This window comes from Triturus cristatus, chromosome 2_1 (genome assembly GCF_964204655.1).
Source record: "Triturus cristatus chromosome 2_1, aTriCri1.1, whole genome shotgun sequence".
Classification (NCBI taxonomy): Eukaryota; Metazoa; Chordata; class Amphibia; order Caudata; family Salamandridae; genus Triturus; species Triturus cristatus.
Window position 1 is genome coordinate 504,905,789 of NC_140581.1, and position 27,257 is coordinate 504,933,045.

At 48.7% G+C, this 27,257-nt stretch overlaps 1 protein-coding gene across 2 annotated transcripts in view; it reads left to right on the forward strand.

Moving 5' to 3' along the window:
- RAD17 (RAD17 checkpoint clamp loader component) overlaps nucleotides 1-27,257 on the forward strand; it is a 472,816-nt gene that overhangs the window by 113,791 nt on the left and 331,768 nt on the right. For both annotated transcript variants that reach the window (XM_085632384.1, XM_085632385.1), the window contains exon 6: nucleotides 6,827-6,963. In XM_085632384.1, the coding sequence (XP_085488510.1) occupies nucleotides 6,827-6,963 (137 nt within the window). The remainder of the gene's footprint in view (nucleotides 1-6,826; nucleotides 6,964-27,257) is intronic.

The window sequence follows — 27,257 nt, forward strand, 5'->3', positions numbered from 1 at the left end:
CCCTACTGCAGTGTGTCCTGTACCCCACTGTACTACTTAATGTAGTATGTCCTGTAACCCACTGTAGCTCGTGCAGTGAGTCCTGTAACTAACTGCAACCCACCATTGGGACAGTTCCTTCCTTCCTTCGTAGCTCACCCCAGTACTACTCCAGTACTGAGACCAGGCCGCCCGCCCGGTGGCTGCCAGCCCCCTCCCCACCCCGCTATGCACAGAGCCAGAACTGTCCATCACTTCTACAAGAGTTAACAAAAACAAGCATTGGCATAGCCAATAGGTCTCGCTTTTGGGACCTTATAAGTATTTAGTTATGCAGCACAATATCCTTGGTGCAACAACATCCACTGTTGCATTGCTAAACACTTATATAAAGTCCCAAAATCGAGACCTATTGGCTATGCCAATGCTTGTTTTTTTTTTTAAATGGTCGAGTCCGTGTCTAAATGAATGCACTATATACCCGTCATCTTTAAATGTATTTAAACGAACGATGATTTAATTGGGGTTGGCTTACAACAACGATGCTGCTTTCCGGAGAAGATGTGTTCATGGGGAAAGGGGCACATGTAACTGCCGTTGACCAACAGCATGGAGACATGGCAATGTTGAACCATTAACGAGAACAAATTATAAATGGACAAATCAAAACTTCACATCAAAAGCTATATCATTATTTCGCACAAAACATTGTTAAAATTAATTCCTCAAAAATCTTTTTTTTAAATGTGTATATTTCTACGAAATGAAAAGTTAAACGTTTCTGTTGACTTTCCTCGAACTCCCCGCGCCGTTATGACGGCTTCACAGTGATGCGTTTACCTCTGAGAGATGGCCGCCAGAGCTGCAAGTGAACCGGAAGCGCGATGCCTGACAACATGGCTGCCTCCGTAGTGTGAGGTCAGGGTGGAAAAATCCTCGTACGCGGTGCCCTGGACATCCGGCTTATTGCGGACTCGGAGCCGGCGATAGCTTTACTGCGGGGTACCAAGAGGTTCCTGACAACACCCAGGGGTAACAAACGTTTAGGTTAAGTGTGGTGGGAACATGGGAATACAATTAAGACAGGGAAGGTTGGCGGGCGGTTTAGCTGTGAGTTGGATGAATAGGTTACTAAATATGGTAATTGTGCAGTTTGTATATGTTTGTTTGAGGTGGTGTAACAGAACAGGAGGAATATGTGGAGCATCGGCGGAAGAAGGAACATGGTGGGTGGTGAGCTGGCGTGAGGTCTCACACTGACAATCCCTCATCGCGATCACTGTAAAAGCGAAAGTGATCGCGATGACGCACACTAGGGATGCGCGCGCAGCAGCGGGGGGGAGGGGTATGGTGCAGAAGGCTGGCGCTGGATGGCTGGGCGAGAAGGGAGGGGGGAATGCGGGGAGCAGCTGTGCGCGTGCACGCCATCGTGCACTGTAGCTTGTCGCCATCACAAAAAGGTGAGTAGCACTTTCTAAACCCACCTACTAAATGTCTCGCCAGACCAGCGCATGCGCTGGGTCAGGCAAGACCTAAAAATGATTGGGCACGTCATTAACAAGAACAGAACACTAGGACGCAAGAGGCAAGGCTGCTCACTTCATCAGATTTGGCCTGCTCTGTGGTTTGCAGTTTATTGAAGGAGGTGGTCTGCCACTTAAACCTAGAGGGAGGTATTAACCTCTTCGCTGCGGCCCAAATTCCGCCGCAGCGCTACCGCGATGCTGACATTCCAATCGCGGGCGTGGTCATGACGTCTCCCGGCCGTCGTCCGCACACGCCCACCGTGACCGCATGACGGCCGGGAGACGTCATGAGCATGGAAGAGGTTAATGCCACAAAACCAGCCCACCAGGGAAGGGACAGCTTTGTGGGGTTTTTCAATCCATTTGTGGGGTTTTTCAATCCACCTGTGAGGTTTTTCAATCCACCGTTTTCCACCGGTTTCAAAGTGCATTTTTCAACGTATCTTTTTTCTTTCTTTCAACACACCTCTCCTCCCCTAGCCTAACCCCCCACCCCACCAGCAGACACCCTCACACCACCTTGTTGATCTGCAAACAGAGAAAGAAGTGCTGAAGCGAAGCTTTTCCAAACTGGGGGAACTGGTTGTGGCAGTGTCTGAGTGTGTAAGATAGGAAAAACGCCAGGGGGGTCTGGGGGTGGAAATGCAAATAAATAAGAAGACCTCACGGGAAGAAAAGTGAGAAAACCGCAAGAAAAAAAAACTGGGAGTTAGGGGTGAATGAGAGGGGACATGCCGGAGGTGGTCTCCTGGGAGGACCAACGTGGGTAAGTTGGGGTAGGGGAAATCGAGCTGTCAAGAGGCGAGAGCTCTCAAAGTGAAAGAGACAGGCTGAGATTGGACGTGTTCAGAAACACCCGAGGAACACAGATAAAGGTCAGGATGGTGGAGAAGCGGAGGGCCCTGGGGCGAAGAAACCTGCTGAGAAAAACAGGTGAAGAGAGACAGGAGTGAAAAGCAGGGTAGCAAATGAGGTGAGAGAAATAAATAAAAAGAGGTGAAAGGAGAAACAAGCATTTCCAATGCAATAGGACTTGCATCTACGCGAGACCTACTGCATTGTAAACAGGACTGCGGGTGGGCGAGAAGGCATGAACAACGGAGCGCGGGGGGATGGGTCAGGGGAGCGAGAAGGCACGAACTCTCTCAGTAAAGGGGCCAGTAGCCATGGAGGGATACAAATGACAACATGGCCGTTATAAGGAGGGACTGACAAGCCTAAAACAAATCGGAGGGCAGCATTTAAGAACGACAAAGACACGCCAATGAAAAAGATGGGCGGAGAGTGGGCGGAGCTTTCACGGAGCTTCCACTCCATACTGTATACTGCATGCCTCGCAAAGCAAGCAACATGCGCGCTGCCACTTTAGGCTCGACCTAAAAAGAAACGGTAACAATAGAAAGCATGCAGATGCTGAAGATAGTACAATAATGACAACATTTGGTAAGGAGCAACCAATTCTATATAGACACCAGTGGTAACAAGAACGATATCAAACATCCAATCACAAAAGAAGTTATCCCACATCCACGCAAGTCAGCAAACACCGTATTTCTTAGGATGGTGATGTCCCACATTGTCTATATTGGTAACATGAGCAATGTGCTACTTTGTCCCCCACCCTCCGTCTAACAGCACAAGGTACAGTGATATCCCCTAAGGGGAGATAGCAGTCCCTCAGACCGAGAGGAGAGAGGTCAGTGCCGGGAATAATAGAGGCAACTTGTAGGCCAATATTCTGCTGTACAGTTGTAGAGATGTGACACGTGTCCCATGTAGGCCACCAGGAAATCCTTGAAAATCTGGAGGTCATGTAGTAGACCATCCCTTGAGGTGGCTATAGGGATTTTGCACAGCTCCCGGATCTCTTCCCACCTCATTGCCACATGCCCACTTTTCACTTAGCAATAGAGGTTCTTGTTCTGCATCTGATGACTCTGGGAACCTTTCATGCAGGGGATGGCATGAGCAAGACGCTGCACCCCACAGTTCCCATACTTCAGGAGACAGAGCTGTAGCCAGCAGAGCTATCTCAACTTTTTAAGCCTTCAAATGGTCTGACTTCTTTCCAGAGTATGCTAGGATGCATTGGACTGGCTGTAGGTCGACAGGCTTTGGGCGCAGGGGACAGCCTGGGAAAAAGAACTCAAGAAGCATTGAGAGCAGGCAGCAATAGCTACTTTGTTCTCTGTCCCTCCCACATCCCTCCGCCTCTTCTCGTTGATTGACCTTTCGAAGGTTCTGCTAATGCGAGGAGGCAGTGAACTTGGGGGAGAGTCATTGACTCATTTCCTTCCAGTATTTAAGGTGTGGAACTTTCTAACCATTGGTCTAGTAAAACATCTGCTTTTTTCAGTTCCTGCATAGCTTCTCCACTGCCTCACAAGCACATTCTTGCCATGTGAAAGTGGCGTGCAATTGACGACATCCATTGTTGGATGCCCAGCATGAGCCTGTACACTACTCTGCTGCATATAGACTGCCAAACTGTAGAAGGAGTGCAGCAGACTATGGTGCCAGTCTCCTCCTCCTTTTATGTGAGCAGGTGTAGGTCTGCCCCAGTAGCACTCTGTGAGTAAGCCACTGCTGCCTGGTACTAGTTTACGATGTTTCATCTTAGAAGACAAAATCAGGTCTTTTGTCTCAGACTGCTGTTTGACTCTGCATTGGCAACAAGTATAGTTAGGTGTGCACTTCCAAGTATAGTTAGATGTGCACTTCCAGCTCAGTGTGATCAATCTGAATGAGTTGCAGACATTTGAGTATGAAGACTTATCACACAACAGGGTCCATCCGGAAGCTGGGAGTGTAGCACATCCCAAATCTTCGAAGGATCAGGAAGTTGACCTTGTTGATTTTGATTACCCCTGGTACTCCACTATCAACTAATGGAACAAGTGGCAATGACAAGGCACTGGAGTTAGCCATACTTTTCTTTCCTCTGGCCACTTTTTGTTCCATGTTGCCACTTTACAGACAAGCAGCAGCATTTGCATTTTGGGAAAGTGATTCTCCTTGTTGAAAATGTTATTTCTAACCATTTCCTTATGGCGTTGTGGTATACATTTCAGAGTTCAAAGATATTACTGACCTCATTTGGCACAATGCACCTTTTTATGAAACCTCTTATGTAGAGTCCAGAGACATTTCCCTCCTTTGTAACATTTATGTCTGTCGGTCTGTGTAATTATCAGTGGAGTGGTTAACACATCTACAGTCCACTAAAAACATGTTCCAAAATGTGTTTAATAAGATGAATAGGTTCCTTCATAACCGGCCCCAGCTCCCGCAGAGTCACAAACTACATGAATCCAGATACAAACTGAGCAGTAGTGGTCTTCCTCCAAGGCAATCATAAAGGTCAAAAACTTGGAAATTTCAGTTTTGGAATGCTAAGATTTATTTAAAATAAACTTTATTTTAAATACTTAATATTCAGTGCTGAGCATCTGTTCACTCTCAATTTGTGGTCATAATATCGCATATCACACATATTCCACCTTCTCCTGGCCAATAGTCTCACCCTGTTTTCTCTGCATACAGGGGCTAGATTTACTTGTTCTCTGATTTTTGTAGGTATTCTTTTTCGCATATTAAAACATTCTTGCACCCCTACTTTAGCCATGGGCACTGCCACATAATATGCCAGTCTCCAGCATTTTCAAACTTGCATTTCAGGCTGTTGGGTATTCTTATACAATAATCACTCTAACCATTATTTACTTTCTGTTAAGAACCTGAAAATGTGTCACTTTAAAACTTGCATTGGTGGAGACCATTTTAGATTGTTTTATGTTGTTTTTCAACCCCCTTAAATTGGTTCCAGTCCTTGATTGTTTCCCATTCGGAGTTGGCCTTGATGGTCTTTCTTACTCTGAAACAGAATTTTGTCATGCCCTATTGCTTGCAGTATACAATACTGTTATTCTATATCCTCCCATTTATGTTTACAAATTAAGTGAACAGGTCAGGTGTCACTAATTCTGCTGGTATGGGAGCCGACTTTTCACTGTATGCATTATAGATTGCCTTGATTGAATCACAGATTAATTCCTAAATTGATTAAGATCATTAACATAACATATGAAGCCAGTCTCGAACCTTGCAACAACTTTTACATGACCCTAATACCAGTTGTATAATAAAAACCATGCATGTCAAATAATGCATCAAGTTGAATCCAATCTCAAATCCATACTGTAATCAAATGTTTCTTCTGGCATAAGCTCTGTCACAGAACAGAAGAGGATGTTCACAATTTATTTGCACCCCCCACCTCACCCCCCAGGGAACCTTCAAGCACAAACTTGTGACAAGCAGGTCTGTGTGGTATTTTAGAGGGAAAAAAATATATATCGTCCACATACATATAGAGTCTCCCTTTTACAAGATTCTATATGTCTCATAAAATATTACCATAGCAAATGGCACTCCAGTGTCCAAAAAGCCAGCAGCTCCATTGCTGTCATTTACACTAATCGAGATAAGAAGTCTCTGTGCCTTATCCCCTTATGAATATCGATTGAGTTGGAAAGCAGACCACTAATCCTACATCTAGCTCTAGCATCCGCATCAAATAGCCTTTGCCCCTCACCATGTTAGCTTCACATCCGAGACAGCGGAGCGCAGCCTACAAGGATGACCTTACACCAAGTCAGAAGCTTTCTCAGCATCTAACAATACAGAGACCAATGGAATAGTCTGTTTCAGTTGGTGAAAGATTGTGAATACTGTACTTAGATTATATGTTGTAGCTCTCGAACAAATCTGTTTTAGTGCATTAGCACAAGCCCTTTCTTTAGTGGGGTCAAGTGATTAGCAATTAGCTATCACTTTGGCAAAGATTTAGTTGTTCACATTGGCTAGGGGCAACCGTCTGTACGATGAGCATTCCATCATGTCCTTCCATATCTTAGGAAGTGCCATAATAATTGCTTCCCAAGTAGATGACTGGAGCGTGCCAGTCTTTGTTGCATTGTCGAATACCAATAGCCTGTGACGTAGCCGACTCCCCATTTCTTCAAGTACTCGATGACGGATGAATGAGTGACCATTTTCTGTAAGGAAGCAAGCACTCTCGATCATCCATAAAATAAAAGGGAAAGATATCTTAGAGCTTTGCAATCTTCTAAAGTAATTTGAACTTCTAAAGTAATTAGATTTTTAACCTTGTTGCTCAGGAACATGAAAATGTCTTGGTGACTGCGATATCCTTTTAACTTAAATGGAGGCCATCTTTATTGCTTATGCCATTAATAGTATGTTGCAGTGTTTACTTCTTTTAAAATATGTTGGAAACGTTTGTGTTTTTAATTTTCCAGGCTCAAGTTTCCAACCTTTCACAAGTCAGTCTCAAACTTCACTTTTTCAAGAATTTCTTCTGAGAGCAAACAAATATAATAAATTGCAGATGCTGGGACAACCCACCGGGACAGACAAGAGGCTTATCCTAGTGGAGGTAAGACCTAATCTTTTCTTATATCCTATGAATGAATGTGAAGTGTCAGAAAACACTATGAGGCCTATTACGATATCGGTCAGAAAGCGTCCGACCTGAGGTTGGAGGCTTTCCGACCGATATCGGTTTCAATTCCGACCACCTAATTACAATTTAATGTAATGGATTCCGAAGGGCTTAAGGAGCCTGTCGGCCAGTCGGAGACCAGACCAAATCCTAATGGACGGTGTTTCCGCCGTTGGGATTACAATGCTCGGTTTCCCACTGGCTTTCCATACCAGATTTTCTGACATGGAAAGCCAGTTGGAAATCAAGTTTGGGAGCCCCAGGCAGGGCTCCCTGCTATTTGCAGCCTCCGATTGGGGGCAGGGGGGGGCACCTATGGTGCTCCTCTGTTGATCCCTGCACCGAATGGCAGTCACTCTGAGGTGCCTGCCACGCTGTGCAGGGATCAACACAACCTCCCATTTCCCTATGGGAGCTTGTGCTATGGCCGGTTTACGAGCGAGCACAAGCTCCCATAGGGAAATGTGAGTATGCGACCGCACCATGTACGGTCACATCATGATTCTGCGTGCTCGAGACTGCCGACCATAGGTCGATCTATCCCATTTCAGCGATGATGTCAGTTGGAGGCAAGTCCTACCAACATCATAATCTTCCCCCTATATTGCAAAACGGTCAACAATTAGGAAGGACAATTATTTCCCTGACAACCATACTTCCCAATGTTATGTGACCAGAACCTTGTAGGATTTTTCAGGTTCCAACCACCAATTTCCATATCAGAGAAAATTACATTAAGAGCGGATGCCATGGTTTTTTATGCCAGTAGATGTAATGAAAAAAAGAGTACACAGGTGACTTGAGGGCTTCGTATATTCACATTTTCCAAGCAAACTGATCAATGGAATGCAGTTCTCTGGCTGCCATTTCATTAATGTCTATGTGATAGCTTAGTTTCACTGAGTATCATTTCTCTAGCAACAGAATACATTCATGTCAGAGAGCACATCCTTCTCCAGAGCCCTTTATAATTCCATTGAATGAACATCGCCCAATACCTAACAAACTTTATTGAGTTTTGTGGCACATTACGGGCAATGCCCATTACATATATTCCGGATACAGTATAATATAGAATAGTACCAGTTTTACCCAAGCAACGACATCGCCTGTGAACCTACAGGCCAACAAATGAACTTGGCACAGGTTACATCGTGTTCCCACTGCAAGGAATGTCCTTATGGAGTTAAGTACATGACACAGATGACTCGTCCTACAATTATATGATCTACGCTTGTTATGTTGCTTGATCATGGAGGGTCTGGGGATGGTAGGGGAGTCAAGCCTATACCCCGGTATGTTGCCCAACGAGACCACATTTTCTGTGTTTTTGCGGACAGCCTCACGCTTGATACATGGCTATCTCTGCCCCCATGCATCTGTCCATTACCTTTTTCCACCCCCCCCCTCCCCCAGTGACAGCAGGGAAGTCCCCTTCCACGTTTGGGCAATATCCGCTTGGTGAGTGTGAGGCCCAGAAATAATAAATGTTAGTTGTAATGGTTCCCTCTTATCCCTTCTGTACTGTGAAGTAAGAATAACTTGGGTTCGAATGGTAACCGCCAGGACAGGACCTGACCCAGACAAGAGGATATCCTACGCCAGAACTTCCGCAATGCCTCACAGCTCCAGATCGTGTGTAGAAAGGTCCTCTCCGATTTGCCACATCTAAGACGTGGGGGACTGAATGGTGCCCATTTGGCAGAGGCGGGAGCATTTATAATATGCTCATGAAGATATTTAAATTGGATCAGACGATATCTCGTGGCACCCCTGGGCTAGCTAAGGCTTCAATACAGTCATCATCTGTAAGGTCTGGGATGTCAGCTTCCCAAGCAGCTCGCGTTGTGGGTAGTGTATTTTGGTTATGGGTGATCATTGTCTGGTAGATTTGCCGTATTTTGCGCGCGCCAAGGTCGCCCTTATGTAGGCGTCCCGCTAAATGGATTAAACTCTGGCAAACCATCCAGAAAGCGGATTTGGGTGGTCAGGGTTTTCTTAGCTATAGGTATTTATAGAACTGTGTTCGGTGGAGATGGCATTCTGTTTGCAGCTGTTTGAAAGATTTGAGTGTGGGCCCCTGCATTATATCACCTAGTATGGAGACTCCAATGAGGCCCCATGCCCCGAATCCTAGGAGCACAGCAACTAGTCTTAATTAGGTTTCCTGCCACAAAGGGGTTGTCTGTGTCAGGTGCCTGTCTCAGCCCATCTTCTTCACTGTGTGGCGCCAGAGCTGTATGACGACTCTACAAGCAGGGGGTAGATGGTCGAGGTTGTTGCGGCTGTAGAGGAGGCTCAGGAGGGAGGTGTTCCCCATCGCAAGTCTCTCCACTACGAACGCTGGGTCTGTGTGTGAGCTGTACCACCACTCATTTATATTCAGCAGGTGGGATGCTGCATAGTAAGCATGTATGTCCGGTGCCGCTATCCCATCCACAATAGGTCGACTGGGTGCAGGTTCATATTGCAACGCGAATAGCGCCCCCCCCCCCCCCCCCCCCCCCCCCCAAGAAGCAGTTGAGGATTATGTTTACCTGGCAAACCATGCTCACAGTATATTGTATGGGACATTTTGCAGCTGGTACAAGATGTAGGGTAGGGAGAATATTTTAAAAATTTCATGCCACCTGAACAGAGGCAGAGGGGACCATCCCCTCGTCTCCTCCCGGATGCGGGAGAGTAATGGGTTGATGTTGCGCGGCCAGGAAATCGTGGGACATGGTGGGATGTAGACCCATAGGTATTTAAAGCCCCCTGTTGCGTGAGACAGTTGTGAAGCCCAAGAGCCACGCACCTGGTCCCCACATACTGGGAATAGAACCGACTTCGCTGGGTTGGTTCCAAGGCCGGAGGTCTCCCCGAATCCATGGGCCGGAGAATCCGTTAAGAAGAACAACACATCGTCTGCGTATAACCCAATCCTATCGAACCTGTCCACTGAGCAGTTGTATCCTCTTACCAAAGGATCTTGCCTCACCCATGCAGCTAAAGGCCCTATCGCGAGCACAATTATTAGTGGGGACAGAGGGCAGCCCTGTCTCGTGCCCCGACCGATTGGGAAGTGCACCGACTGAAATACCACCACACACACCAAGGCCAAGTGCTCTGTGTATAATATTTGTATGTAGGAAAAGAAGCAAGGAACAAAGTTGAGAGCTCGGATGAGCTGAAATAGTAAGTCCAGCGTCGGAAGTCGAACGCCTTGTCTATGTTGGCTAATAGGATGGCGGCTGGGCGGCCCAATTCTGGGGATTTTGCAATGGCTTTGTGAACTTGTCTAATATTATGCCGGGTAGAGCGGTGTGGCATGAAGGCAGCCTGATCGGGTTGGACGAGCTTGTGAATATATGTGCAAAGGCGGTCGGCAAGAACTTTGCCTAATAATTTAGATTTGAAATTCAAGAGAGAGATTGGGCGGTAGGATCAGGGTTCTTCTGGGGGGCTTCCCGTTTTAAGAAACACCACTATTTCGGTGTGGCGCCAATCTGGGGCAGAATACGCTGCTCTAAGGCTTTGTGGAGTGCATCTAGGATGCGTGGACCGAGTTGGGACATATGCAATCGTAAAAATTCACTTAGGAATCCGTTAGGGTCAGACGCTCAGCTGGGATGTATGCTCGACAAGGCTTCACTGAGTTCTTTCACTGTTATAGGAGCATCTAATTGGTCCCGTATCTGATTTGATATCTTTTGGGGCGGTATGTCTTTAAGGAATTCGCCAATCTGCGCTCTAGATTTGAGTTCTTTCTGTGCATACAGGGAGGTGTAGTAGGTTGCACACGCCTGAGCCACCGCATCCGGGGTAGTGCATAGAATCCCTTCTGCATTTTGCAGCACAGGCACTGAGGCAGGAGACAGTACAGCTTGGCATAAGTAGTGAAGCGTCTTACTGGATTTGTCACCCCATTGATAAATTCTATGTTGGGTCGCCAACCATATCTCGTGAGCCTCGTTAGTGAGATGTTGATGTAGCTGCTGTTGTGTTTGGAGGAGTCTACGCTGTAGCATTGGAACTTTGCCCTCCATCACCTTGGCCTTGATAACCCACTGGAGATTTTCCAGGGCTACTACTAGGGCTAGGTGACTGCGTTTTTCACCCGCACGATAGCGGATGTCCACACCGCGGAGTGTGGGTGAGGGCTTCCCACGGTTTTTATAGTGGCGGAGACAGTGGCCACGTTAGACGCTAGGTAAACTGTGATCGCCCGTCGGAGGGTATTTTGATAACCCAGATTGCGCAGATGCCAGGGTGACATTCAGCAGCTGAATGGGGGTTGTGTGACCCAATGCATAGCTCAAGTGAGACCAGGGAATGGTCTGAGAGACCTCTGGGGAGGATGGAGACTGACGAGGCCCTATGTATGTAGGTGCATGGTAGAAAAAGGTAGTCTAGCCTGGTGTCAAGAATTCCTGTCATACAAGGGAAACACGCCCTTATGTAAACAGGAGAGCCGTTACATAACTCAAGGGAAACACGCCCTTATGTAAACAGGAGAGCTGTTACATAACTCAAGGGAAACACGCCCTTATGTAAACAGGAGAGCTGTTACATAACTCAAGGGAAACACGCCCTTATGTAAACAGGAGAGCTGTTACATAACTCAAGGAAAACACGCCCTATAAAGGGAGGAACCGGGAGGTACAAGGCTGTCGGATATTGTGTTTACACCGACGTACCTGCTTCGTGAAGAGCAGTGTTCAGGAGTGGTGCTCCAGTAAGGCAAGAACGGAGGTAGGTCGAGTCGTTACTCCCTGGGCCGTGTCTTGCCCCATCGTCACCTGTGAAGGACCCGGAAGCTCTACCGGTCAACCATTGAGCTTCGCTTTTTGACTCGGCTGAGTCCAAGCGCAGTGGCGCTTTTGCTGGTTGGAGTCGTAACTCCCAGCCCGACCAGAGACACAGGGACTGCCAGCTGTAACGCACACCAGGAGGTGTTTGCCGCGTTACAGACTCGGAAGTCCACAGGATCGATCGAGCGGCTGCTCTCGGTTCAGTCTTCTTGCTTGTGATTGGGGTATCGGTTACGCATCACCAGGAGGTGACTCCGCGTCCCGGTGCAGTCTGAGGAAGAGGTTGAGCGGCTGCTCCCTTCAGGTAGAGACCCCGGCTGGGTGTTTCCCTGACTCCTCGATTCTCCCCAACACTCTTCGTGCCCCTCACAGCCTACCGATTGGCATTGTCGGCCATTTCATTTCTGCCCTCTGTTGGCATACGCCGGGATCGGCGTATATGCAGAGGACGGTTAGGACCATCCGTGCTGTGGGCTGGTAACGTACTTAGCCTGGAGGATTCCAGTGACTATAACTTTTGTTTGTTCTTTGTATTTTATTTGCCTTCATTAAAAGAACTAACCCTTCACAAGTGGTTGCGTCCTCATTGTCGTGTCTGTTAAACGATCCTGAGACGTTCAGGGCGTTACAAAATATCCGACCTTAATAACACTAACTGTCTCCCGGTCGATAACAGACATGGCAACACTTGATGATGTGCTGGCTGCTTTAGCGGCCATGCAAGTTGAAGTGGCTGCCTCTAGGCAAGAAACAGCCGATGTAAAAGCCAGACTGGATGCTATCCAATTGGACCCGCTCACGCCCAGCACCTCCCTCACGAACCAGACCCCTGCGGTAGTAGTGGAAATGCCGGTAGCCATCCCCTTGGCAACACCAGAGAGGTACAGTGGGGATCCTAACACAGTGCAGGTATTCCTCACACAAGTGGCGCTACATTTATCGTGCAAACCAAAGGCGTTCCCCACGAGTCAGGCTCGTGTGGCTTTCCTTATATCCTATTTGGCTGGAAACGCGGCACAATGGGCCGTACCTCTGGTGAGCAGGGACGACCCCCTCTTATGTGATTGGGGTGCTTTTCGCGAGGAATTCCTGAAGGTATTCGACAGAAGGGCTGACTCGTACACGGCGGACCGTGAAATGCTTGAGTTGAGACAGGGATCCAACGACCTGGTGCAGTATCTCAACGCGTTCCGAAGGCTGGTTGCGGAAACCAAGTGGCCTGTTGCTAAACAGACGGCGCTCTTCCATCAAGGGCTGTGCGATGAGCTCAAGGACGCCGTGGCTCATATTGACCCTCAACCCAAGACATGTGAGGGCCTTATCAACCTGGTATTACGGCTGGAACATAGGCTAAGTGAAAGAAAGGGGGATCATGGGAGAAAAGGAAAATCCCTTCCATCCTATGTGACGGTGGGAAGTCCTGAAACTTCCACCGCATCCAAGGGAGAACCCATGGACATCAGCGCAATACGAGCGAGCCTCACAGCCACGGAGAAAAAATCACGCCGTAAACAAGGATTGTGCCTATATTGTGGCAAAAAAGGCCACTACGTACGTGAATGCCCTGCCAAACCGAAGACGTCACGTTATCGGGCCAACCGGTCGGTAACAGCCGTGGTGGACATACCGGCGGAAAACTAGAGGACTCCAAGACCAGAGAAGGGGCATCTCGGAGTCACTCATCCATCCCTTCACTTTCCAACTCGGTCACTAAGGGACAACGACACCTGTTTATCACGGTGCACGTGGGAGTGCATGACCAGTGGATACCCGTTGTGGCCATGGTGGATTCAGGGGCCACTGGCATGTTTATGGACCACAACGAGGCATGCAGGCTAGGGCTAGTGCTTCTTCCCAAAGCAGTACCCGAAGACGTCTATGCGGTAGACGGAAGGCGATTGGTGACGGGGCCCATCGGACAGCACACGGGGGTCCTTCCGATGAGCTATGGGAGGAACCATTTGGAACAAATCGATTTTAACATCATCCGAGCGCCCCAATATGGCGTCATATTGGGATTGCCGTGGCTACAGAAACACAACCCCTTTGTGGATTGGCCAACACATCGCATCGAAATGACGTCACCGTATTGCATCCTGCATTGTGGAATAAGAACGGAATCCCTTGACGCAGATGAGAGCGGGAGTCAGACGGTGGCTACAGCGGCAGAAAAAGATGTGGCTCTCCCCCAGGCTTATCACAGTTTTGAGGATGTATTTGATGAGGTGAAGGCGGAAGTGCTACCACCACATAGACAGTTTGACTGCCAGATCGACCTGGTGCCAGGGGCCAGCGTTCCCAGCGGCAGGCTGTATGCCCTGACGGAGCCTGAAAACGTGCATCTCCGGGGGTACCTGGATAAACTCCTCAGGCTAGGATTCATCCGCCCGTCCAAGTCTCCGGCCGCCTCGCCACTCTTCTTCATCCCGAAGGCTAATGGGGAGCTGAGAGCCTGTGTGGACTTTAGGGCATTGAATGCGATAACCATAAAAAATTGGTACCCCTTGCCTCTCATCAGTGTACTTCTGGAACAGGTCAAGAAAGCTCGTATCTACACCAAGTTGGATTTGAAAGGGGCATACCATCTGGTGCGCATGAGGGACGGAGACGAGTGGAAGACCGCCTTTAAGACCAGGTTCGGCCTTTTTGAGTACCTCGTCATGCCGTTCGGTCTGTGCAACGCCCCGGCAGCCTTTCAGTACTTTTTGAATGAGGTATTCAGAGAGGAGTTGGATATCTACGTGGTCGTATATATCGACGACATCCTCATCTATTCGTCCAGTGTGGAGGAGCACGTACACCACGTCAAAGCTGTGCTCCAAAAGCTGAGGGAAAACATGCTGTTTTGTAAACTCAGCAAGTGTGACTTCCACGTCACATCCGTGGAATTCCTCGGAGTGATGCTGAGTCCAGAGGGACAGGAGATGGCAGAACGAAAGATCAAGGCGGTGAAAGAATGGCCGGTGCCCCAAAGCGTGAAGGACGTCCAAAGTTTCATTGGCTTCGCCAACTTTTACAGGCGGTTTATAGATGGATTTTCAGGAGTGGTGGCCCCAATCACACAGCTACTGAGGAAGTCCAAGGAGTTTGTCTGGTCCCCTGAAGCGAACAAAGCCTTTGAGGCCCTGAAAAGCGCCTTTGGTAAGGCGCCGGTGTTGGCTCACCCCGATCCGGATCTCCCCTACGTGGTGGAAGCGGACGCGTCGGATGTGGCGCTGGGGGCTATCTTGTCCCAACGCAACCACGACACAGGGGTGCTTCATCCCGTTGCGTACATGTCCCGCAAACTCAACGACGCCGAACGCAACTACCATATTGCGGAGAAGGAGCTTCTCGCAATCAAGGACGCCTTCACCGAATGGAGGCATTGGTTGATGGGGGCAAGACATGTGGTATCGGTGTACACGGACCATCGGAACCTACAGTTCATGACGGCCACTAGACACCTTTCTCCCAGGCAGCTGCGGTGGATGATCTTCTTTGCGGGGTTCAACTTCCGCATCACATATCGGCCGGGGACGGAAAACCGGAAGGCGGACGCCCTGTCCCGTCAATCTGCAGTTAAGGAACCATTGCCTGCAACCGAGCGTTCCATCATTTCCCCGAGGATGGTATTGGGGGTTATCCAACCGGATACTTTCCTGAGGGGAATAAAGAGAGGGATCAGGTCATTCGCATGGCGGAGGTGGCTCCTCAGTCACAGAGAATGGCAGCTGAAGGACGGGATACCCCTGAAGGGCAGGTGCCTATTGATACCCACGCCTAGGCTAAGGAAACAAGCATTCATCTGGTGCCATGACTCTCCATGCGCAGGTCATTTGGGCTTTGAAAAAACGGTGGCTAGCATGGGACGGCATTTCTGGTGGCCAACCATGAGAGTGGATGTCAGGAGGTGGGGACAGGAGTGTCCTACGTGTGCTACCATGAAGGCCGACCATGGCCGAACCCAAGGGCTCTTACATCCACTTCCGACCCCGGATAGACCATGGGATAGCATATCACTGGACTTCGTGGTGGGCCTACCGGTAGACCAGGGGATGACGGCAATACTGGTGGTGGTGGATTACTTGACGAAAATGGGGCACTTCATCCCCTGCAAGAGAGTCCCTACGGCCGGGGAATTGGCGTCACTACTCCTAAAGAATGTGGTACGACTGCATGGATTACCTGGGGTGATCGTGTCGGACCGGGGGTCGCAGTTTACTGCGCAATTCTGGAAGACTTGGTGCACTGCGCTGCATGTTAAGACCGCCCTGTCCACCAGCTACCACCCTCAAACGGACGGCCAAACCGAGCGCCTGAACCAAACGCTCAAACAGTATCTGCGATGTTTTGTGGACCAGGGCAGGGAAGAATGGGTCGACTTGCTATGGGTTGCAGAGATAGCCTATAACAACGCCACTCACAGCTCCACACAGTCATCTCCGTTCTATAGCAACTATGGCCAACATCCCAGGTTCTTGCCATTTCTACATCCGTTCAGAGAGGACAGGATTCCTGCCACAGCGGACAGGGTGGCACACATAAAAGACACGTTGATGCGCTCAAGGGCTGTCCTAATAGAGGCCAAGAGAAGATACAAGGCTGCGGCAGATAGGAAGAGAAGGCCCGGGCCACTGTACCGCACTGGAGACTACGTCTGGATATCCACAAGAAACATGAGGTTTCGAAAGAACAGTGTGTTCCATCCCAAGTACATGGGCCCCTATCGAATTACCAAGTGTATGGGTCCCGTGAACGTGAAGGTGTGCTTGCCCCAGTCATTGCGGATACACCCTGTCTTTCATGTATCATTGCTCAAACCAGCACCCTCCAAGCCGTCTGGGACACCTAGGCCGGTATGCGTGGAGTCGGAGGTGGAGTATGAAGTGTCGGGCATACGGGCGTCCAAATGGCGCAGGGGGAAGCTGTGGTACCTGGTTGCGTGGAAAGGCTATGGCCCGGAGGAGCATTCATGGGAACCGGCTGAAGGGGTTCATGCTCCGCGCTTGGTCTCCTTGTTCCATCGGCGTTTTCCTGCCAGCGCTGGACGCGTGGGGAGCCGCTGAGAGGGAGGATGTACTGTCAAGAATTCCTGTCATACAAGGGAAACACGCCCTTATGTAAACAGGAGAGCTGTTACATAACTCAAGGGAAACACGCCCTTATGTAAACAGGAGAGCTGTTACATAACTCAAGGGAAACACGCCCTTATGTAAACAGGAGAGCTGTTACATAACTCAAGGGAAACACGCCCTTATGTAAACAGGAGAGCTGTTACATAACTCAAGGAAAACACGCCCTATAAAGGGAGGAACCGGGAGGTACAAGGCTGTCGGATATTGTGTTTACACCGACGTACCTGCTTCGTGAAGAGCAGTGTTCAGGAGTGGTGCTCCAGTAAGGCAAGAACGGAGGTAGGTCGAGTCGTTACTCCCTGGGCCGTGTCTTGCCCCATCGTCACCTGTGAAGGACCCGGAAGCTCTACCGGTCAACCATTGAGCTTCGCTTTTTGACTCGGCTGAGTCCAAGCGCAGTGGCGCTTTTGCTGGTTGGAGTCGTAACTCCCAGCCCGACCAGAGACACAGGGACTGCCAGCTGTAACGCACACCAGGAGGTGTTTGCCGCGTTACAGACTCGGAAGTCCACAGGATCGATCGAGCGGCTGCTCTCGGTTCAGTCTTCTTGCTTGTGATTGGGGTATCGGTTACGCATCACCAGGAGGTGACTCCGCGTCCCGGTGCAGTCTGAGGAAGAGGTTGAGCGGCTGCTCCCTTCAGGTAGAGACCCCGGCTGGGTGTTTCCCTGACTCCTCGATTCTCCCCAACACTCTTCGTGCCCCTCACAGCCTACCGATTGGCATTGTCGGCCATTTCATTTCTGCCCTCTGTTGGCATACGCCGGGATCGGCGTATATGCAGAGGACGGTTAGGACCATCCGTGCTGTGGGCTGGTAACGTACTTAGCCTGGAGGATTCCAGTGACTATAACTTTTGTTTGTTCTTTGTATTTTATTTGCCTTCATTAAAAGAACTAACCCTTCACAAGTGGTTGCGTCCTCATTGTCGTGTCTGTTAAACGATCCTGAGACGTTCAGGGCGTTACACCTGGATAGAGATCCGTGTACTGCTGAGAGGAAGGTGAAGCCTAGTTCTGTTGGATGATATGCACGCCCTGCGTCCAACCACCCCAGGGTAGAGGCTAATTGATGTAGTTTGGATTCTCCCATTTGGGGTCTGTGACTTGTCTCAGGCCTATGATCTATGGGTTCCATTATGTCGTTCCAGTCGCCACCCAACACTGTCGGACTGTCTGGGAGTTTCCCCAAAGTTGTGTAATCGTGTCAATAAAAGTGTAACCGCGGGGGGGGGGAGGCGAAGTGAAGGGGATCCTGCGATGTATAAGAGTGGCTGTGCCACGTGATCCGCAGGCAAACGCTGAGTGGTACACTGTATCATAGCCGAAACGGGCCAGGCATGGACTTTATTTCCCAGCAGAGGGTTCTCTTGTAGGAGGAGGATATCTGCCTCGCATCGTTTGGCTTGCCTAAGGACAGCACCTTTTTTTTATTTTATCAAGCATCCCTCTGACGTTTCAGGGTATGAGGTTGAGACCTCCAGGCTGTGAGTTCTTCTTATGCGTAGTCATCTGTCACTTGGGGAGGATGCCATCTGAAGTGAACGTGTGGAAATGCAATGAATTCACTGTGCCCATACCTAAGCTGAAATAACTTTTGCACAAGAGTGCTGAATGTCCCACCCCAATACTTCCACCAACAGGGAGTATCTGTTGCTGTTGGAGGATGCCCAAGGCCACACCGGAGGGCCCCAAAGTGCCTCCACCAATAGTAGCCTAACTTCTCAATGTATTTGACCATGACTGTTCAGAACATGTGGCAGGCACCAAGCCTAGACCCCCAGGCCGTTTTTGTTCCCCAGGCGAACCATAGTCCTCAAAGTGGTAGATTTCCATGTTCGGAGTCACTGGCAGGGGAGGCGGAGATGCCCCCATCACGTTCACAACTCATTGCCCTGAGTCTGGGAGCGCCGGTTGGACCTCAGTCTTTGTCGACTCTTTCAGTTGACCTTTTTTGGGTAGTTCTTGCAGGTGCCCTGTGAGGTATCGGACTCTAGATGTGGCGGGGTGTGTGGTTTGAGATGGACTGCCTCGTCGGCCCATGCAAAGATTGTGTCTGGTGTGTCGAAGAAGAGGGACTTGGGATTGTATATAATTCTCATATGTGCTGGATGCAGTAACATATATTGAACATTCAGCTCTCTGAGTCATCGCTTGGCTGCGGTGAATGATTGTCGTTGCTGCTGATCTAGACGGGTATAGTCAGAGAAGATCATTATAGCCTGTGAATTATATAGCAATTTATCCCTGTGAGTTCTGGCATATTGAAGGATGGTGTCGCGATTCATGTAGTTAAGCAGTTTGGCTATAACTGGCCCGGGGCGTTCCCCTGGAGGGGGCTTTCTTGTCAGTGCCCGGTGAGCTCTCTCCACAACAAAACAGGGCGACAAGCAGTCCTCGGGCAAGAGGGATTTCAGCCATTGTATGAGAAAGTGTTCCATAGAGGAGCTCTCACACCCCTCTGGAAAGCCAATGAGGCATAGATTGTTTCATCTGGAGTGGCCCTCCTCATCTTCCACCCGGGAGCCCCATACCTTTTTATCAGATATTGGTGACAGGTTTTCATTTTGAGGTCTTTGAAGGCAGCGTGTTGCATTTGGTGAAATGTTTACTTTTGATCAAAGAACAAACGTTTTAACTCTTGATTATTTTTCCTGAAGATATACAGTAATGCATAATGCAGTAATGCAGCACCTCACATTGATGTGGCACATCTTCCGCCTAGTAGAACTCTGACAAAGAACAGGGGTAGAGTTGCACTCGCTCTCCAGCTATCTTGTGATCAATGATTTAATTTCAGATGTCATCAGTGATGTTTTCTGTGATTTAATACGATATGTGAGGTCATAAAAGTGCATGATGCGAGCGCAAGTTATAGTTACTTAAGTTAACATCAGAGAATTGTAGTTTTTTTGTAACTTTAAAATGTTACATCTAACTGACAATTTGACCTAACTGTAATGTAACTTTTACCTTTGGTTTTTTTTTTCCAGTGAATTTGTAACTTTTTTCCCCAATTTGAACTGGGACATTACCATATCTAACTATAACGTCACTTTAAACTTTGCTGTTTTTGGTGAATTCCGGAAACCTTTTTTTAACTGTAAAGTAACAATACGAAAGGGTGTAATTTTAAGTAAGGAAGACCTTCTGGCTTTGTCAAAGGGTTGAAACACAAAAAATAGAAAAGGTAGGCCAATTGGTTTTATAAAGGGTTCAGTACATCAACATACCTACTGGCCTATTGTCTTTGTCTAACAGTCACCACTATAATTTATCAATATCCTTAATTCAATAAATTCCATATAATACATTTATAGCAATACATTTTTAGCACTCTTCAGGATGCAAAATGCAGCCATAAAACCTACCACAAGGGGTCTCTGTACTGTAGCTGAAGAGCATACAGCTCTTAGTGTGTATTCAATGATCTAGGAGACATTTATATATTTTGTTTTACTTCCCTGGGGTTCTACTGCGATTTCTGCAGCCCCACACAACGTAAAACAAAAATCACTGGTGGGGTCACTGTTCCTCTTGGGGCAGCACCACAAAAAAATCTATCTGTTCGAGGCATATGAGCTGCAGAGTCACACACTGAGGATAAGATCGCCATCTGGTGTTGGGCTCGGATGATTGCAGGTTGTTGTTGTCTTCGGAAGAAGCCTTTGGTCACGAGGTTGGTGACTCCTCCCCTGGACAACAGTGCGCATGGGCATCCACTCCATCGTCAGATTGTTTTTTTCCGCCATTGGGTTCGGATGAACTTTTTTCCGCTCCAGCAGAAAACTTTTAGCAATCGATTTAACTCCTTAATCTTCATTCCATCGACGTCGAAATCAACTCGGACCGGTTCCGGAAGCGGCTGATGGACAGGACACCCTTCAAAAAATGCCCCCAGTGTGGAGCGAAGTTCCCCCACAGTGACCACCACGAGGTTTGTAACCTCTGCCTGTCGCCGGAACACAACGAGTCCACCTGTCCAGCTTGTGCCGCTTTCCGTTCGAAGAAGACCCTCCGGGACCGAAGAGCTCGACGCCATATTATGGCCAAACCAGCTCCAGAACCGGAGGACATCTTTGCTCAAGATGTTCCCGAAGATGACACCGAAGATCTCGAGATCGTGTCCGAGGCCGACGATTCCGATGACCTCATCACTCCAGGGCAGCGTGTGAGTACCACCCCCCCTGCCCCTGCCCCATCCAAAAAAGCATTGGTCAAGACTCCGCCAGCTGGGCCCAGTCGCGACCGGAAATCCTCTTCAGAAGCCCCGCCCTCGGGCCCGGCTCCGAAGACATCTAAGCCTGTAGGTGGCTCGGGCTCGAGCAAACCTCATCTGATTGTGCCTTTAACACCCTCGGCACCGAAAAAACCACTATCGGCACCGAAACAGGCTTCAAGACCGAAATCTCCTTCGGCACCGAAACGTTCCTCGGCACCGAAGTCTCCACCGGCGCCAAAACGTTCTTCGACATCGATGCCTAAAAGTCCCTCGGCACCGAAACATACATCGGCACTGAAACATACATCGGCACTGAAACATACATCGGCACCGAAAACTCCATCGGCTCCGAAAAATCCATCGGACCCGAAACATCCTTCGGCACCGAAAACATCATCGGCACCGAAAACTACGTCCACACCGAAAAAAGCTCATAAAGACCCGAAGCGGACGTCGCCGCCACCACCTTCGGAGCCAGATGAACTTTTTCGACCAGATCCTACTCAAAAGCGGATCTACATCAATCCTGACACTGGACATGTGACTGCCATCCCATATAAAAAGCGGAAGCTGGACATTACACCTCCTCCAGCTCCCATACGAAAAAAGGACTGTGCCACTTCACCACTTCGTCCTTCCTCTCCTGTATTACCTTCTAACCCGTCCCCCCCCCTCCTCCTCCTGCTTCTCCTTTACCTTTACCTTTACCATCTCCCTATCATTCACCTCCTCCACAGGATGATAATGATGACTTAGGGGGAGGGGCGGACCCTGATTTATTTAATGATCCTGTTGATCCAAACGACCCGTTTACTTTTCCAGACACAGCACCAGTAGATGACTGGTCTTATCCAATGCCTGACATGCCTGACCCCACTACCTACCCCTCCAAGCCCTCCCCTCCTGATGACCATTTGGGGTTTGGCCAACTAATAAATAGGGCAGCAACATTCCATGGTGTCACTATGCACATGGACCCCCTTGAAGAGGATTTTCTCCTCGATACCTTTGAGCAGTCACAAAAAACTGTTCATATACTTCCCATGATTAAAGGGGTTATAAAGCATGCCACTGACGTCTTTAAAGACCCTGTTCGAGCGAGGGTTCTCAACCCCCGCATTGAAAAAAAGTACCGACCAGCCCCGCAGGACCCTGCATACATTAAAGCCCAGCTCCCTTTAGACTCCTTGGTCGTATCAAATGCCAGGAAGCGCGTTAACTCACAGACAACTGGAGAAACGCCCCCCCAGACAAGGAGTCTAAGCTTTTAGAGGCCTCAGGCAAACGAGTCGCCGCACAGGCGGCGAACCACTGGCGTATTGCCAATACCCAGGCCCTGTTAGCCCGGTATGACAGGGCACATTATGACCAACTTGAGGACCTTATGCAACATCTGCCTGAACCCTTTAAGTCCCAGGCCACTGACCTCATTCAAGAAGGCAAATTAATATCTAATGCCTCCATTAAATGCGCCTTAGATGCGGCAGACACTGCTTCTAGGGCGGTCAATACTAGCGTCTTACTCAGACGACATGCCTGGCTCCGTATTTCCGGTTTTAAACCGGAGGTTCAAACCGCAATTCTGGCTCAACCTTTCAACCAAGAGCAGTTATTTGGCCCTGCAGTGGATACTGCATTAGAGAAAATGAAGAAGGATAATGAGACTGCCAAGTCTATGGGAGCACTGCAGTCTCCTCAAACCCGGGGTTCCTTTCGTCGCTCCTTTTATAGAGGAGGCTCCAAAAACACATCAACTGAGACCACGTCCACCTTTAAAAATTCTGGACAAACATCCCCTAACAGAGGTTATTTCCGGGGAGGTTATAGGGGAAACAATAACAAAGGTCGAGGGCGGGGCAACAACAACAACACCCGCACCTCCCCAGCCACCAAACAGTGACTTGCCACCACTCCCCCCAGACCATTCCACTCCGGTAGGGGGGCGACTCCAACAATTCCTACCTGTCTGGACTTCCATCACCACAGACAGATGGGTAAGACAAATTATCCAGTCTGGCTACTGCCTAGAACTCCTACAAACCCCCCCAAACATACCACCCAAACAACGTCCAATGTCCTCACATCATCTCTCTCTCCTCAAACAAGAAGTTCAATCCCTGTTACAAAAACATGCGATAGAACCAGTCCCCCTTCAACATCAGGGAACCGGGGTGTATTCTCTATACTTCCTCATTCCCAAAAAGTACAAAACATTACGGCCCATACTGGATCTCAGACTGCTAAACCAGTATATACATTCAGATCATTTTCATATGACCACCCTCCAACAAGTCCTCCCACTGTTACAACAGGGAGACTTCCTTGCCACATTGGACCTCAAGGACGCGTACTTTCACATCCCTATGCATCCCGCTCACAGAAAATATCTACGATTTGTGGTAGATGGGCAACACTATCAATTCACAGTTCTCCCATTCGGAGTAACAACAGCACCCAGAGTGTTCACCAAGTGCTTAGCAGTCGTGGCAGCGCACCTCAGAAGACAACAGATCCATGTCTTCCCCTATCTGGACGATTGGCTCATAAAAGCCAATACTCACCAAAAATGCGTTCTCCACACTCATCGCACCATTCAAACTCTCCACAATTTGGGGTTCACTATCAACTATCCCAAATCCCATCTACAACCTTCCCACTTACATCAGTATCTAGGAGCAACCATAGATACATCCAAAGCCATTGCTTATCCCAGCACTGCCAGGATAGCCAGTATACAAAATCTCATCTCTCAATTTCAAACTCATCCATCTCTTCCAGCAAGAGTGTTCATGCAGCTCCTAGGCATGATGGCGTCCTGCATCTCCATAGTCCCACACGCACGACTTCAGATGCGTCCTTTACAGGAATGTCTAGCACAACAGTGGAACCAAGCTCACGGACAACTTACCGATCTGGTGTTGGTGGACAGTCGCTCGCTTCGCTCACTGAAATGGTGGAACACCATCAACCTGTCCAAAGGACAACCGTTCTTAGAGCCTCTTCCACAAGTTGTGCTAACTACCGACGCATCTCTCACAGGGTGGGGAGCCCACCTCCTTCACCATACCACTCAGGGCAGATGGACCAGTCAACAGAAACTGCTCCACATCAACCACCTGGAACTCTTAGCAGTGTTCCTAGCACTAAAATCCTTTCAAGTTCACCTAAAGAACAAAACTGTCCTCATACGCACAGACAACATGACGACAATGTATTATATACAGAAACAGGGAGGGACACATTCTCTCCAACTGTCCCAACTGGCACAGCAAATCTGGAGATGGGCAATTCCCCAAAACATCTACCTGTTAGCAGAACATCTCCCAGGGATCCACAATCAAGTGACCGACCTCCTAAGTCGCCACACACAGCATATCCACGAATGGGAACTACACCCCAAGGTTCTACTCCCCTTCTTCCAAAAGTGGGGACAACCAGACATAGACCTGTTCGCCACTCCCGAAAACACAAAATGCCCAACCTTCGCCGCCAGGTTTCCACACCCACAGTCGAAGGGCAATGCCCTATGGATGAACTGGTCAGGCAGATTTGCGTACGCTTTTCCACCTCTCCCACTAGTTCCATTTGTGGTACGCAAACTGAAACAACAGTCACTAACACTAATACTAGTGGCTCCCACTTGGGCACGTCAACCGTGGTTCACCACACTTCTGGAACTATCTTTAGTTCCACATCAAAGGCTACGCCTCTCCCCGGATCTATTAACCCAGAACCATGGAGAAATCAGACACCCAGATCCTCAAACACTGAACCTAGCGATCTGGCTCCTGAGGTCTTAGAGTTCGGTTACCTCAATCTCCCTCCAGACTGTATGAATATCATAAAGGAAGCCAGACGCCCTACTACTAGAGCGTGTTATGCCGCTAAATGGAAACGATTTGCCATCTACTGCGCTAATAATGACATACATCCATTGGATGCTTCCATCCAAAACATCATTTGCTATCTACTACACTTGCAAAGATGCAATCTAGCGTATTCTTCTATACGTTTACACCTAGCAGCCTTGGCAGCCTACTTGCAAAATAGGCAACACCTGTCCCTTTTTAAGGTACCAGCCATCAAAGCGTTTATGGAAGGTCTCAAAAGAATTCTTCCCCCAAGATTGCCACCTGCCCCAGTGTGGAATCTCAATGTGGTTCTAACAAGACTCATGGGTCCCCCATTTGAACCTATGCACAAATGTGAATTGCAATTCCTAACATGGAAGGTAGCTTTCCTTATCGCAATCACTTCCCTACGCAGAGTAAGTGAAATACAAGCCCTTACACAGGAGGAACCTTTCTTACAACTACACCGTAACAAAGTGGTTCTTAGGACAAACCCTAAATTTCTTCCAAAAGTGATTTCCCCTTTCCACCTTAACCAATCAGTAGAGCTACCGGTCTTTTTCCCAAACCCAGACTCCGTAGCTGAAAGGGCCCTACATACCTTAGATGTCAAAAGAGCCTTGCTTTATTACATCGACAGGACAAAACCCTTTCGAAAGACAAAACAACTCTTTGTTGCTTTCGCACCACCACATAAAGGCAACCCGATCTCCAAATCAGGTATAGCCCGGTGGATAGTTAAATGCATCCAAATATGCTACCTAAAGGCTAAACGTACACTTACAGTTCCCCCTAGGGCGCACTCCACGCGTAAAATAGGGGCTTCTATGGCCTTCTTAGGTAACATTCCCTTAGAAGACATTTGCAAGGCAGCCACGTGGTCTACCACGCATACCTTCACTAAACACTATTGTGTTGACGTGCAGGCCAAACAACAGGCCTCCGTGGGCCAGGCTGTCCTAAAAACTTTATTTCAAGCTGCTGCAACGGATACAGGCGACCACCGCTAAGGGGAAGCACTGCTGTATAATCTATCCTCAGTGTGTGATCTGCAGCTCATATGCCTCGAACGGAATATGCTACTTACCAGTATGCATCTGTTCTTGGCATGTAGAGCTGCAGAGTCACACACGCCCGCCCGCCTCCCCGGGACCTGTATCTGTTCCAGCATCCGTCTTACTTAGACATTACACATGGACATCCTTTCTTTCATTTCTATACACTCCATCTTTTCCCATCATGGCGAAAAAACAATCTGACGATGGAGTGGATGCCCATGCGCACTGTTGTCCAGGGGAGGAGTCACCAACCTCGTGACCAAAGGCTTCTTCCGAAGACAACAACAACCTGCAATCATCCGAGCCCAACACCAGATGGCGATCTTATCCTCCGTGTGTGACTCTGCAGCTCTACATGCCAAGAACAGATGCATACTGGTAAGTAGCATATTCCTTTTTTTTTTTATTGTGGGGGCACAGTCTCACCTCTGGCTTATGGAAGTTTTGGTACAGGCACGCCATAGAGCTGATGCCTTCACGGTAACAAGGTCAAGGAGTGTGTGCCCTCTACTTTCTAATTCCGAAACAGGACTGTTCACGTCAGCCAATCCTTGACCTCAAACCCCACCATCATCACTTCCTGTTGGAGTACTTCCACATGACCACCCTGCTGAACATTATGCCTCTGTTCTGCCAAAGACTCGTCCTGATGGTGCTTGACCTAAAAGACACCTACCTCCATATCCCCATCTACCCTGTCCGCCACCACCAGTACCTTCCCTTTGTGATAAGTGAACAACACTACTATATTAAAGTGCTACCTTTCACAGTCACTATGGCTCTAGAGGTGTTTGCAAAGGGCTTAGCAGTGGGGGCTTTGCATCTGTGCAGAAATGCTCCCTACTCCATTCCGTAATCAGATAACTGTTTGATAAAGAGCAGCAACAGACAACAATGTCTAGCACACACTCAGATGGCGGTGTCCCAAGTCCACTGCCTAGAGTTGCATCAACATTAAAAAGTCCTGAGTCCATCACAATAAATCCAGTCCTTCTTTTACCTCCAAAGAGTAGAGTATTGACATTCAAACAACTCCTTCCCCTTTTTCAGACGCAACAACCTATGGACTGTAATCAGATTGGTGGGGATGATGGCTTCCAGCATCACAAGAGTGCCACCTGCCAGTTTGCACCTGCGCCCGCTTCAGAAGTGGGAGGCAGTAGTCACAAGGGGACAGGCACTTGGAGGA